Source organism: Equus asinus, chromosome 1 (genome assembly GCF_041296235.1).
Source record: "Equus asinus isolate D_3611 breed Donkey chromosome 1, EquAss-T2T_v2, whole genome shotgun sequence".
Taxonomy (NCBI): domain Eukaryota; kingdom Metazoa; phylum Chordata; class Mammalia; order Perissodactyla; family Equidae; genus Equus; species Equus asinus.
The window spans coordinates 207,686,952-207,701,189 of NC_091790.1; the positions used below are offsets into that span (position 1 = coordinate 207,686,952).

At 52.2% G+C, this 14,238-nt stretch overlaps 1 protein-coding gene across 5 annotated transcripts in view; it reads right to left on the reverse strand.

The window, feature by feature from the left end:
- Positions 1-222: 222 nt before the first annotated feature.
- The window catches only part of PTPRN2 (protein tyrosine phosphatase receptor type N2), a 945,556-nt gene continuing 931,540 nt past the window's right edge, over positions 223-14,238 (reverse strand). For all 5 annotated transcript variants that reach the window (XM_044747547.2, XM_070516905.1, XM_070516912.1 and 2 more), the window contains 2 exons: positions 9,506-9,579; positions 223-1,950 (listed from right to left, as the gene is read on the reverse strand). In XM_044747547.2, the coding sequence (XP_044603482.2) occupies positions 1,879-1,950; positions 9,506-9,579 (146 nt within the window). In that variant the 3' untranslated portion in view covers positions 223-1,878. The remainder of the gene's footprint in view (positions 1,951-9,505; positions 9,580-14,238) is intronic.

A 14,238-nucleotide genomic window follows, 5' to 3' on the forward strand; every position in this document is an offset into this window, starting at 1 on the left:
GGCCATCAGGGCTGGCTCTTTAATCTCTTTTTAACAAATAAAATCTCAGCAATGTCTGGCCCTTAGTACACATCTAACTCTGCAGATAAAATAGCAGTGAAATTACAGTTCTAAGAAATGCTCACACTTTGTTTTCGCAATCTAAACGCCCACACCTTCAGGAAACACACGGACAGATAGGAAAAAATCGCTCGCTCCTCCCAAATGAAGACTATTCACACATGAAATCAAAAGTTTAATCTGACACAATGAAATCTATTTATATATCTCACACTGGAAGATTCCTTTTGAAACATAAGAAGTTAGAAATCACAAGTAGCTATGTGCTCTCTATATGCAGATAAATTATTCTCTATTAATTATTCAGATTCCAGAGAAACAACTTCAGGAAGGAAATCATAGATAGATTAGAGCAGATACACATGACAATACCATTGAAAGACATGAACAACATTTTGGCACTTTCTGCCCATTCAGCAGGCCACTCTCCCTATTCTACTGGTTTTGAGACGTTGCATGGATTTAGGATGGAGAGGACGGTGTGCGACACAGCAGGACCGAGAAGGTACTGGCGATGTCTTTATGGCTAACCCTGAAAGGAAGGCTGCAGCACACGAGCCGTCTGCACCCGTCTAGACACAATCGCTCTAAGCTTAATGAGATGATTCTTCTGTTTCTGGGGGGCGGCGGCAAGCCTGATGCTCAAGTGTTATTTTGGCAAATCCAGGTCATCTCTAGACGCTATGTCTATGTGCGGCTGGACACCTGGCTGACCTGAGTGACCAGGAGTCTGCAGCGGGCGGAGGCCCAGGCCATGCCTGCATCTCCCATCGTTCTCCCAGGTGCTGCGACCTCACTCAGATAAAGCACAAACCGTGGCTCTCCCTGCATATCCCCCCTTCTAGGAACAGAGGGAAGTAGCCGTGGTCTCTCTGGATGCCAGCAGGCCCACGACAGTCCCTGAGGGGACACAGGTGGCTGATGGAGCCTGCCGATGTGCCCGGATTTGTTCCCCTCACTGTGGTCATCCAGCAGGAAGCCATCATTAGCTGTACCTGTTTTTGCAGTACGTAAATCATTTTAAAGTGGAAAACCTGTCTTGAGGTCGGGGCTCACCCACAACCTTGCCCAGGTGAAGGGTCACCTGGGGTGGCTGGCCACGGAAGCAGGTGCTCTCCGAGTGGGAGAGCGTTTGCCCCTGGGGAGGCCCCTGCCCATCCTTGCGGGGCGGAAGGTTGAGGTGGGCTCTCGACAGCACTTGGGGGAGGGTGTCGAGCAGCCCAGATAAGAACAGAACTGATATGCTGTGACCGCTTTCTTCTCATTTGCCCCAAAGCTGCAGAATGTTACAAGGCTTCTGACCTAACTCTTTAGTAAGCCAGTGGTTTCTCCTGGTGATAAACCGTCTGAAAGACAAACGCCAAATGTGTTCTCTGCACCTGGCGGCCTGCGTTTAGTGCCTCGTGCGTTTCCCTGGATGCCCTCCCTGCCCGGCTGATCCATCCTTCAGAAAGTTACAGATAACGAACCAGCTCTCTTCCTGGAGACCATGCCGAGTGGGCGAATTACTGCATCATTAATACGACATGTTTGCAGTTAGGAGTGTGAATGGGCTTTAAGGAAAATTAATTTTTTTCAAGAAAGTGAAAATAGATGAACTGGTTGCCCCCTGTAATTGGATGTTTCCATAAACCTCTCTTTATTATTAATTGGTTGAACAAAAATACACATTTTGACTGCTAACCGGCACTGACTACAGGATTTCAAGGACCCTATCACTAGGTAGTTACACTAGAAGACACACAACTAAGTGATATCATGATTCCCAACAATATTCCGGGGGTCAGGGGCTCGTCCGCGGCTGCGGGAGCGAGCGGCTCACTGGGGAAGGGCCTTGAGAATGGCGTTCACCTCCTCGGCCACCGCCGTCAGCGCGAACTCAAATTGCTCCTGGAAGAAAAAGCAAGGGGAGAAGTGTGAGTGGGAGCTGCATCTCTGCTCCAGCCGTGAGCTCTTGGGTGTTACTTTGCAGAAAGAAATTGTTTAGGAAAAAAAAAAGAAAGGTTGCAGATTTCCGTGGAAAGGGGAGAACATGGTAAGACCCAATGCTGACGCTCACCAGGATTTCTTGTATTGGAAATTTTCTCTGTCTCTTTTTTTTTTTTTTTTTTTTTTTGCTGAGGAAGATTCACCCTGAGCTAACATCTGAGCCAATCTTCCTCTATTTTGTGTGTGGGATGCCTCCACAGCATAGCCACCAGTGAGTGGTGTAGGTCCATGCCCAGGAAATGAACCTGGGCCGCTGAAGCAGAGTGCACCAAACCTAACCACTTGGCCATGGGGCGGCCCTGGAAAGTCTCACCTTTTTTCACTGGGAGAAGCTGCCAACAGAAACAGCGAGCAGGAAGCTGGCTGGGTGAGGCCCCACGCGCCCTGCCCATTCCCTCTGATTCCAGCACTGAATGTGCGAATCCCTCGGTGGACAGAGGGCATTTGACACAGACATTGCCCCCCTCAACTCTAGCCACCACTCTGGCTGAGCACAGACTTGCCATGAAAACAGTCACCATGAAAAACCCACTCGGGGTTTTCCTCTCCCCAGAAATGTGGAAGGGGAGGGTTCTCACTGCTGTGGAAATCAACCCACTATCCGGCCCGATCCAGCTCTGTCCCACTTGCCGGGACACCTCATGTCATCCACGACTCGACCCAACTTCAGATGTGTGCACGCACACACGTGCTCACAGACAGAAGGGATACACCACTCTCATGTGTAAATCCCGCCAGACTATTAGGTAGAAATGAGGCATATTCAGGACTATTCACTCCCCTTCCCGTCCAGGCCTTAGCAGACAAAGAGCAAAACGCACCTCTTCCTGTGCTCCTCAGTTTCCACATAAATGCCTCAAAACTCTGCATTAAAAACCCTAAAGTCGGCCAACAGGCACTTTCCAAGCTACCAGAGGGGTCAGGGAAAACAGCAAATTACTCAAACGATCGCCTAGTTAAGAATTTTTGATTAAGGAAAGCCCTGTGGCTCAGATGCTTCCTGATTCAATCAACACATAGGGTAACTGCAAATCCAAAATCAACGATCACTTTCCACTTCGAATGCCCAGTACGTAACAGAGACGTAGAAAACAGCTCCAATCAAAACAGCAGAAAGTCAGCGTGACGTAATGCTCGCTCTGGGACAAGACCGCTTCTCCCTGAGGATCCCCTGGACCCGATGCTGAGGGGACGGTCTGCTGCGTACAGTAGGGAGCCTGTGATGCTGGTCACGTGCTGCTGATGGAGATTCTAGAAGAATTCCTAGGCGTTACCAAGGAGAGGCAGGGCGCTCCCACGCTGCGTGTGGTGACCGCCTTGGGGTGGGAGCTGCCGAGGCGCATCCTAGCGGTCCAGCCCCCCTCGCGCTGCTTTCCCCTCACGTGCGTCAACGGCTCCCTGTCCCGTCCGCCGAGTCTCTCAAGCCAAGAGTCTGCTCAGCAGAACGCGTCAGGGGAGGACCTGGGTCTCTTTCGCATGAACAGCCACACCAGACCATTTCTTCTCAAAACGCTGACTTATCAACGGGTGGACCGAGGTTTCGAGATGATTCGGAAATGAGAAAAAATGAAGGGAGACTCGTTGGGAATCTAATTTTACCTGTCACATGCCTGTTTATGTCTTTTGACACACTGGAAATCCATCCTAAGAAATGATCTTCAAAGGAAAAACAGACGAGCAGGAAGAAGTGCAGCCTCACTTGTGTGGTGAGACCCTGGAAACACTGGATACCAGAGGGAAGCAGAGAATGTTACAGGAAAGTGTCTGACGGGAAAGCCACCGTCCACGCTACAACATTAAGTGACGAGAGCAGAACGCAGAGCTGCACCTGTGTCACGATTATAGTCATTTGGACTCTGTGTCCATAGGACAAACAGTGGGAAGGGGGCGTGGAACACATGATAGCTGGTGTCGTGTAAACTGTCACAGCACAGACCGTGTGGCCCTGAAGAGAGGACAGCAGGGGTGACACCAGTGGCTCCCCGCTGGGCTCTGTGATGGGGAGGTGGCTCTGAGACATCAGTGGAAGGAGAGCGGGCTTCCTGTGATGGGGACCCTCGGGCCGGCCGCGATAAGACAGGGACTTGCTCCTTCACCTCGATGTGTCGGCAGGGTGGTGGTGCTGGTGTCACCTACTCACCCATCACAATGGTGACCATGTGCAGACCCCCATTTTGAGTTGCCCGGCCTTAGCTAATACAGCTGGATCGGACCCCAGAAGTCGGGGACAGAATCCAGCACACAAGCTGGGAAGTGTCCAGCACCTGAAGTCCTTTTGTGATAGAAATTCAATTTAAGGAAACCATGAAAACAACAGGCGTAAGCCATATGTAAGGAATAAGATACAGTAAACAAGAAAGTCACCACCTGTCCAGATCAGTCTCAGGACGGGCGTCGTCTGAGCGGTAAGGACTCGCACCCTCCTGGTTTACGCCGTCCGGCCTGGTCTCCCTGCCCCGCAGCGTGAGGAGCGGCCGACGCAGCACGCCCGTGGGGTCGGGCTGAGTGAGGGTCCGGCCCTGGCCCCATGTCCACGCTGAACAGGGACAGTAAGCAGGGACGGACCTTTCCAGGCTGGACGTGACAACAGAAGGACACGCATGCCAGCAGGTCCTTGGGGCGGACTGGAGGGTGGCGGGGCAGACCTTGTGTGGGGCTCAGACATGAAGCCCTTCACCAACTTTGGTCGGTGCTGCCCGGGCCTCCCACAGACCAACCCAAACCGAGGAGAGGGTGAATGACTCGGGGTGCTGCCAGTCCGCAGGCTGCGGGGTCTCAAATATCACAGCTTTGCATCTATGACACAGGGCGGGCTGCCTGGTGTCCTAACCACCCAGTTCAGTCATCAGGCACATTCAAAGGGCGTGGGACTCGGAGGCAGGAGAAGTGGATTGGACTCAGCTCTGTGTAGAAAGCTGTGTGGCCTGGGGCAGGTTCCTGAACCTCTCTGAGTCTCACACAGGGCTGTGCAGGTCAGATAGAAGTGCCCGGGGCTGCGGGGCTGCTCGTGTTTGGACTTAGTTACACTCAGACTGATATTTGTGATCCTGTGGCCCACACAAAGGGCTGTGGGTACACACACTGAGAGCTCCTGCAGTGACAGTCCACATTCCCAGTTTTAAAGGGGCCTCAGAGAACGCTGTCTCAGCGGCTGTTACCCTCCAGGAGCACAAACGACCTCTGAGGGCGGGGCTTCCCAGCATCTCCCTTGGAAAGGGTCAGGACAGAAAGGCCCTCCTCCCTGAGCGGAGCAGCCTGGCTCCATCCCTGACCTCTGACCTGGAGCTGGCGAGAGAGAGGGTGCAGGCAGTGTGTGTGCACGTGTGTGCGTGTGTGCACATGTGTGCAGGGCTGGGGGAGAGGCAGAGACAGAGACCTCAAGGACAACTTCCCAGGCTTGGGGAGGGCTCTGGCGAGCGAGCAGGACGTGGTCGGGCGTGGTCCTTGGGTAGGAGCTGGATCACATGCAATCCAGTCAGTGTGTTGACTCAGGCACCTCCTGAGGCCGGGGAGACGGGAACACGGCTGCAACAGAGGCCCCATTCCAGGAGGAAGGCGACCGGGGACGTGTGGAGACAGGGGGAGGAAGGTGGCCCGTGGAACCACGTGTGGACACCGTGCATGGCCACGCGGCAACGAGACATGGTAACTTCCAGGCAGTTGACATCGTCATGTGGCTCTTCCTTCCGAGTGACCAGTGTGACAGGAGCTTTCTCCGGAAGGGAAAGGGTTACGGCCTTTGGTGACAGAGGGGCCTGTCACAGACACACTGAGGGGCGGAAGGCAGGCAGGAAGGAAGAAGTCTGTTTACGAGACATACGTCGTGGAGGAGACGGCCACTCGTCTTCCGAAGTCTGTTACTGTAGCACATCCCGGGATTCCATCTCCCTTCCTAGAAATAAGCGTTAGGTTGTGCCTGTTAGGAACGCACAGTGAAGGACCGTGTGGACAATTTCACGCACCGACATGTGACATCTCCTTCTGTCCATGTCTTGTTGGTTTGAAGGTTTTTGTGGCGGCTGACTGAGCCCTGGGGTCTGGGTCCCGTCTTCCAGGCTGACGCCGCGTCCGTGGTTGGGGACGGTCCCCGCTCTTTGCTCAAGCTGGTGTCCAGTAGGTACCTGGGTTTGTTTGACTGAGCGTTTGTCTCCAGGGTGGAAAACAGCTGTCTGTGACTTTTTTTAAACATAAAGATGAAGTTTTGCTGTCAGGCTGGGTCCTGGGCGTGGGGGGCTCCGTCGCCATCCTCGGCTCTGGTCTCAACCGGCTCACCATTTCTTGATCGATTGCTCCTTCCTTGTATTCAGCTCAACGACGCAACTTGACTACACCCGTTCAAATGAACAGACTGGAGACGACCTTCTCTGGGCTGGTGTGAGGAGTATTCAGGTTGTACAGCATGATTTTGTCCAAGGAAATTTTCTATCTTTTAAAAAACTGAACTTTAGGAGGAAGCTCAGCTTCATGGAGTAACGTTGGGTAAAACAGTCATAAATTAAGACAGAATGGAGGCTTTTATGTGTTAACTATTTCTTATACCTTGAAATTCCAGGAACTGAGTTTACGCACATGAATCAAGACAACTTTTAGGTCCCAACCCAAGGGAGAGGATAAATTCCTGTGGACCATCCACCCAACGGGAAGATACCTGCGAGGCCAGCTCTCGGGGGCCTGGGAGCACCGGAGAGCTGCAGCCCCGTGACCTGGCCAACTGCTACCATGTGCACGCACTGTCATTTTGCCACTTAAAACATTAGGATATAAGGGAATACACGACACACAATAATAAATGGAGCTTCATCCTTCTTTCAGGCAGAGCCTGGGGACCAACCTTTCGGGCCTCAGGGCCGTGTGTAGTGAAGGGCTTGTTCTACAAACAGGATGCAGACAACAGACGGCTCAACGGATTTTGCAACGTTAGGCAATTTTTTTCTGTTTTTGCAAGAAGATGTGCCTTTCCAATGATTTTGCCCAGACCTCTCCTGAGGTCAGTCCATGCTTTGGGGCTCCTTGTGCCGTCTAGGGGTGGAAGAGGCCTGAGAGGTGCCCAGATGCAAGGAGGGAAGAAGCTGGTTTGAATGTAAGATTTCCTGCAGATCTTACTGAGGAATGAAGATTCGGCCTGAGGCAGAATGAGCTTTTTGCTCCCAGTTGCAGAGCTCTCCCAGCCCCACTTCTGAGCCCGTAGCTCCGGGGCTGCTGGTGGCCACAGGGGGCCCAGACCCTCCAGGGATAGTGAACCGACCCTGCCTTTCTGGGCCTGATGAGGCCACCACCAGGGGCACGGTCAGTCTAGCCAGACGGCCCTTCCCCAGGCACAAAACCTATAGGTCACGTGCTGCTGGAACAGCATCACCTCCTCTCATGACAGCGTCACAGCGTGACAAAGCACAACGCCCAGGTGTGCACAGTCTCAGGTTCTCCCCAGGGACGCTACCGATCACCAAGACACACCAGTAACCCACCAGCAGAGGACCCTGGCGGATACACCCTGAACTGGGGCTCAAGGCTCACCTCGCCAGTGAGGCCACACGCCGAGGCTGCACGTCTCCTCTCGGGACCGTCCAGCCCAAGATGCACAACCGGAACCAAGCCTTGCCCTTTCCATGTCAGATGAGCCAAGCAAGATGGTCCCCAGAAACCAAACCAAACAGGCCAGGGCTCAAGCCATGAGCTGTCCCACTAGAGGAGACGAGGAGGTGTGAGGACGGGATGCTTTTTGTGGGGGTCCTGAATGGGACCCCGCTGCAGAGAAAGGTCACCGGGCGGACACGGGTGAGATGTCACGAGGGCTGTACATGAGTTATGGCAGCACGTCAATGCCGACTTCCCAGCCTGCCACACTGCACGGCGGTTATGGGAGCTGCGAGCACGGGGAAGCTGACGAAGGGCATGCGGGAGTTACTTTTATCATTTCTGCAAGGTTTTTGCAGGTCTAAAATAACTTCAAAATGAAAACCGCAAATTTTAAATTAAAAAATCGAAGGAAACATAAAGTGTGCCGTGACTTACAAAACACTTTCACGTTAATCGCCTAAGATTCTCGTGACAATCCTGCAAGCTGTAAATGCCAAAATAAAGCTAAGGGACAGAGCGGCCAAGCACACAGCCGTTGGCTGCTCGAGGTGCCCCTGCGGCTTTCAAACTCTGGCTCTCGCCCCCGGGTGCTGGTGCCTTGGGTGGTGGTCAGAGAGAGAGCAGGGCAGCTGTGACGGCCAGCTGGAAAGGGCAAGCCTGGACCAGAGTTCTTGACTCTTTCAGAGGTTTTCTCTAGAATAGTTTTGTGATTCTACAGGAAAGAACTAAGTTAGTTTTGCCCCAATGCATGGGGGTGACTTTGGCAATGCAGAGCCAGCCAAATGGCTCTATTAAGGTATTCTCATAGGTGATCTTCCAGGTCAAAATGTGCTCAGCTTAACCTCACAAGGCACTTGGCTTCTTGACTCTCAACAGAACAAGTGGGACTTAGCCTGTCCGCTCTCCCGTCCAGCTCAAACACTGTGTTATACTGTTTAATTTCTCGCTGTAACAGACAGACAGACAGAGAGGGCTTAGGAACCACTCACGCCTTAGCAGGGAACAATAAGACCCTGGGAGGCGGGATGACTTGCCTGGGGTTCCAGAATTGTCATCGCCAGGCACCAGAGCACAATCCACGGGCGCTCGGTCAGCCTGACTTCATGGGAGCAATTTCTAGACCTTAAAGTCCCCTGAAGTATAAAGTAATTTTGCAAGGGCATCTTCTAACGATTTTAGGTCCTTTGTGGAAGCACTAACGGCATCTGGAGAGTCGGGACTTCACTGAGAAAGAGACTCTGTATTTTATGACTCAGGCACTTTTATGGAACAGACAAGCGGGAGCTGTCGTCCTTGGACAGATGTTTCCAGAACGCTAAGGGAAGGGGTTTTATATCAACCTCATCTCTACTTCCGGTTACCCAAAGCTAACCAGTAACCTTCGTTTCTACCTTGTTGTTGCAAACTTGGTCTTTTCAGTGAGGATGCACATGAGCTATTTAGGGGTGCTCTGGGACGCCGTACACCCTGGGGACATTCTGATGACCACTGTCCTGATGACCACACAGCAGAGCTGTGGTTGGGGGACCCGGAAATAGGGGAGGCTGGGTAGAATGTTCAGTGAATCCAGAACATTCCCCCAAGGGTGCTGGGGTTTATCACTGACCTCTTTTTACAAAAATGCAATGTTCTTCCTCCTCCCCAAATCTGGAGAACGGAGAGTTCCAAAGACCTGAGGTCTGACTGTGTCTATGCATGTTGACATGTTGGGGTTGTTGCTGGAATCGCCAGCACCCCCACAGGAGGGGCCCAGCTGGCCTGGCCTGGAGGACTGGGTAAGACGGCCAGTCACGCCTGGTCCACCCTCTCGCCTCTCGAGAAAACAGTGGCAGAAGGACACCTCCCACACCTTCCAGTGCCCGGGGACGGCTGACAGTACCTTAGTCTGGACCATGCCTGGTCTCTGGTCCCTCAGGTGCTCCAGCGTTGCCGCGATATCAATCTCTTTAGCGCCTGCAACAAACACAAATCGGGCTGAGTGCAGACAGGTGAGAATCCGCGCTCCCACCGTCGGGTTCCCTTTGGGCTAAGAGGCCAATTGGAAATGATCAAACTCACCCCTTGGCAACCTGGCGGGCAGCTGCGATTTCAGGGTTCATAGAGAAAAATATGGTGAGGTGCTTTCATTAGCATTGATTCAAGAAAGCTGGGCTCGGAGAACTGTGGTGAGACCCAGACTTGCAGAGCCAGCCGTTGCCACCAGAAACTAAAGCTTCGTTCACTGTTGCTTCTCTTCTTTGGTGGTGTTTTAAAGAATGTTTTAAATCCAAGAAAGTAGCATATACGCTTTAATTTCAGGTGCATAGGACTTTCTTTTATTTAGAGAAATAAGTTACACCGACTAATCTTATACATCTTAATATTGGCTTTTAAATGCAGAGTTCTCTGCCTTTTAAAATTGGGTGTTCCGAATGTTAAGAAAAGGGGAGAATGCCCTGGCTACGTTGTCCGGCTGGTCGTCTCACCGAGACACCCCTCTTCCCACAGACAGCATCTACCTCATGTCAGGCCATTCGGGTTTCATGGAAATAATACTATTTGTGTTTAAAATTTTAACCTTATCATTAATTCAACACGAGTTCTTGTTTTTCCATTTTGCTAGGTCCCCTGGTAGACAGATAATGGACAGGACTGGACCCCAAGCTCGAAAGCTTCTTACGGTTCAGAGGGGAGGTAAGACACGTCTGCCAAGACTATGACGCGAACGCTGTGGACCTGGGAACAGGCGCTCGCCCTGAGGTGGGCCGGGACCCACTCGCCACCCCCGAATGGGAGCATTCAAAGCACAGCATCTCCTCTCGTCGTTACGGGAACTTGGTGGAATGCGAACCACTCCCACCCCCGCTGTAGGAAATGGAGGCCTGTCCAGGTTGAATGGCCTGTCCCTGGTCACACAGAGAGCGGGCGGTCACACTCATTGAGCCCGGACCACACCAGGCAGAAGGGGTGAGTCTCAGGTGGCATGGAAGAGAGACCCAGACTGGCCGCCCGTCAGGAGAGCTCCCAGCCCTGGTACTTCTGTCACAACCCAAGTATGCACACAGCACCCTCAGCCATCGACCCAGGAGAACGAGCTGGAGAATTTCTGAGGTTATGGCTGTATTTGAAGTCCTAGGTTCTACGGCTTATTTGGGTAGCAGCTGAGTAGCTGGCGCTGTTTTCCCAGGGGGCTGGCCGAGCTGGGCACCGCTCAGGAGGGCCGTCCCCGGGTTGCATGGAGGGAGGGAGGCATAGTGAGGAGGCGGGACAGTGCCTTGGAGAGGGCGGCCGGGTTCCCAGCTGCTGGCAGGTAGAAAGCAGGTAGGGACGTTTGGGAGTCCTGGAACCCATTTGAACCAGATGCCGCATTTGCATGAAGGGAAACGGAGCACAAAGTGTTGAGAATCTGGCAGTAAGTTGCCCAGACTGGGAGACCAAGATCTGAGCTAACCCATGGGGCCAGTGGTGTGGCCTCCCAAGTCCCCTGATCTTCCGGTCTCCGCCTCCCCACCCTGAAGTGGAGACCGGAGCACCTGCCCCTCCTGAGCCCGAGGGGCCAGCGCTCGGCCAGCCTGAGCTCTCGGTGCATGGCAGGCGACCTTACAGGGACTAAGCTGGCAGTCCCCAGATAAGGAAGGCCATCCTGTTGGGTGTGGGAACCCCACGAGTTCCCCCAACTCTCAATCAAGGCCTCCACAGGAAGGAGAAGAAAGCTCCCTTTTGGAACAGCCGGACGCCCCCAGGGAGCTCGGCTGAGAAACTCATTCAAGCAAAAGACAAGGTCCGTTCCTGGGTTTGCTGGATGGCTCCTCCTCAGGTGTCGACCGTTTCTGAGAGCTGACAAGGCCACAGGACACACAGTCTCGTTTTGAAGTGAATCCACGTATTTAAAACAGTCTGAAACAAACCATTGTGTTTGCCCTGCCACCAGATGGGGACATCAGGCAGAGAGGATGCGCCACCGGCTGCATGGCCACTGTGCGCAGTGGCTCCCGCATGGCTGGCGTGAGGATCTGCTTCCTCATCTTCCCTGTAGCACCCGGCGGTCAGGCCCGCACTCGATCTAGAGGATAAAGATGCACGGATGTGGCTTCTTCAAAAAACAAGTTTGCCTTGAGAAAGTTGAGTGCTCCATGGAGAGTGATCGAGGAAAAGAGGGACGTTTGTTTCATCCCACGGCGACATTTCTGCTCCTTGGCAGGTCTCGCCAGAAACTCGCCACGTGTGCAGCAGCTGCCACTGCACCTTGTGGAAAGGGCTGCCACTCCCGGGTGTGCTGTGCACAGAGCCTCTGCCGCGACCTAATTTAAGTTTGAAAGATGCCACAGCCGACACAGAACCTGGGCGACTTGCTGCGGCTCACTTCCCCAGCTTGGAAGCATACTGCGTTGGGTGCAGTCTCCAGCTGGAAACAGGAACGGTCCTTGCCGGGATCCAGGGAGATGAGACATGATTGCTTCCTACTTCACAGTGGGCATTAGATGCTCAGTAAATGCTGTGTCACTGGTTCCACGAGTAGAACTCCTCTGGTAGAAGAACTAGATCCGACCAATTATATTTGACGCGGGCTTCCAGCCAGGAGGGTAGCTTTGCAGCTTCTGTGGCCACTGCTCCACTTTCTGACCCACGAGTCATGAATTTCAGGAGAATCAGGCGTGGGACAGAGTCTGACTCAGACTCTCAGATACAGATAGCAGAGAAAGTCCTAGTCCTTCCAAAGAGAAATACTGAGGGTTCAGCTCGGATACAGACTTGAAAACACCTTTCTGTTTTTAAGGTTGCTTTGGGCACTTTCTTTCAGTCCTTGAAACTGGTTTTTAAGAACTCTTCCAACAGTTATTTTCTTCTAAGGGCTGGTCTGTACGATGAACTAGCAGTGAAGTCTTACATCCCCGACAGCCGCTCACCGGAAGTCACCCGTGGACTGATTTCTTACGGGTCTGCTGCGGACACGTGAATCCACCAGGAGCTGCGACTGGCACTGGCCAGGAAGAGCAGGTCTCCCTTCCAGGGCACAGTTACCTGGGGCAACACCTGCTGAGGGTTGTCTCCGGAGCCGCCCAGGGTAAAATGCTACGGATGAAATCTCCTTCTTGTTTTTGTTACATCGTGACACCTTTTGGACTACTGTTTGCAAGGGGAGGTGAGAAAAGGAAGGAGGAAGCCTAATTAGCTTTTCCCTAGACAAGGTATTTAAAATACGGAACAATCCCGGGAAGATATCTCAGAATTATACTGAGACCAAAACTGAACAGTGGAGGAAATCAAATTAATGCTTTAAAAATGCGCAGCACCAAAATTAGGGAAGTAATGGATTTATTAAATCAGTTGTCTGATGTGTATTGCTGCTGTCTCCTTCATGTTAGGATTAAGAATAATTAGTTACTTGAAGTGTGTGTGGAGAGAGAAGCCTCATAGAACTCACATGTGATCTTCCATAAGGGACAGAGAGACACAGGGGAAAGGCCGTCAGAGCAGGCTGGCCCCGCTCAGCGCCCCCGAGCATCGCTGCGACCTCATGGTGCATGAAACACAGAACCTGCATTTATAAAACGTATCCGTCGGGGGCTGGGAGGGAGGAGGAGGGGGTTCATGTCCTCTGTCACTTTATAAAAGGCTTTACTGAAGGTAAAAGGATTTATTTAAATCCTCCAATATCTAGGAAACTCCCTCTAGTGCATTTAAAATGGAGCTCTCTCTTTAAAAATCCCGTTTTGCTGACACATGTTAAGTTCCAGGTGAAGAGACCTATTGGATGCAGTGCTCAAGTCAAAAAGCATGTAAATAGTCAAGGAATTATAATATATACAAAGAAAACCCAAATAGAAGGTGAGACAGGAGCAAGGCAGTCCTAACAATGGATATAGGGGAACACAGAGTGCGATTTCATGGAGAAGTTTCTGGCATTTTCTATTTGAGAAGCATCATGACTACTCAAACGCTGGAGAAGTGTGACGTGCTTGCTAAAGGCACAGCCTGTGGTCAGGTCTATGTTGGTGATCCCGGGAACGTACAGCAGAAGGGAGGCAGTCTGTGCCCGGACCCAGCACCACGTGGGGGTGAAGACGATCGAGTCGAGTGCTCCCTTGGGCTCGGGTTGCTTCCCTTTCCCCCTACACCCAGAGGACCCATCTTTCACGCCGTTAGTGGACCGGTTAGCACGTGCAGACATGAGGCCCGACATGGTCCGCCGGCGTCCTAGAAGAGAATGGCCCACCTGGGTGCCATCCGGCGCTCTGCTCAATAAATATTAATCGCTCTCACTATTGCTTCCTAATGCACTCAGGGTTCATTGGTTTCGAAGTTTACATATTGGTTAAATACATTTTTAAGACAACAGAGGTTTTTTAGCTCTAGATAAAAAGTAATAACCATTAAAAAATAAACATTAAAAGAACATTAGGATTAAAGTATTAAAACTATTTTTTACAATGAAAGAATCAATTTGAAGTCAAAGCAAAGCAAGCAAAGGTGCCACTGGCGTCTCTTCGCAAGGTCTGCCACGCTTTCTCTTGGCGTTTGCCCGTCGGGCAGAGCACGTGACTCGCCTAATTCCGTTAGTGGGTCTCCGTCCAGGAAAACTCGGTGAACGTGGCCTGGGGTCGTCGTTGAGAAGACCACTGTCTTCGCCTC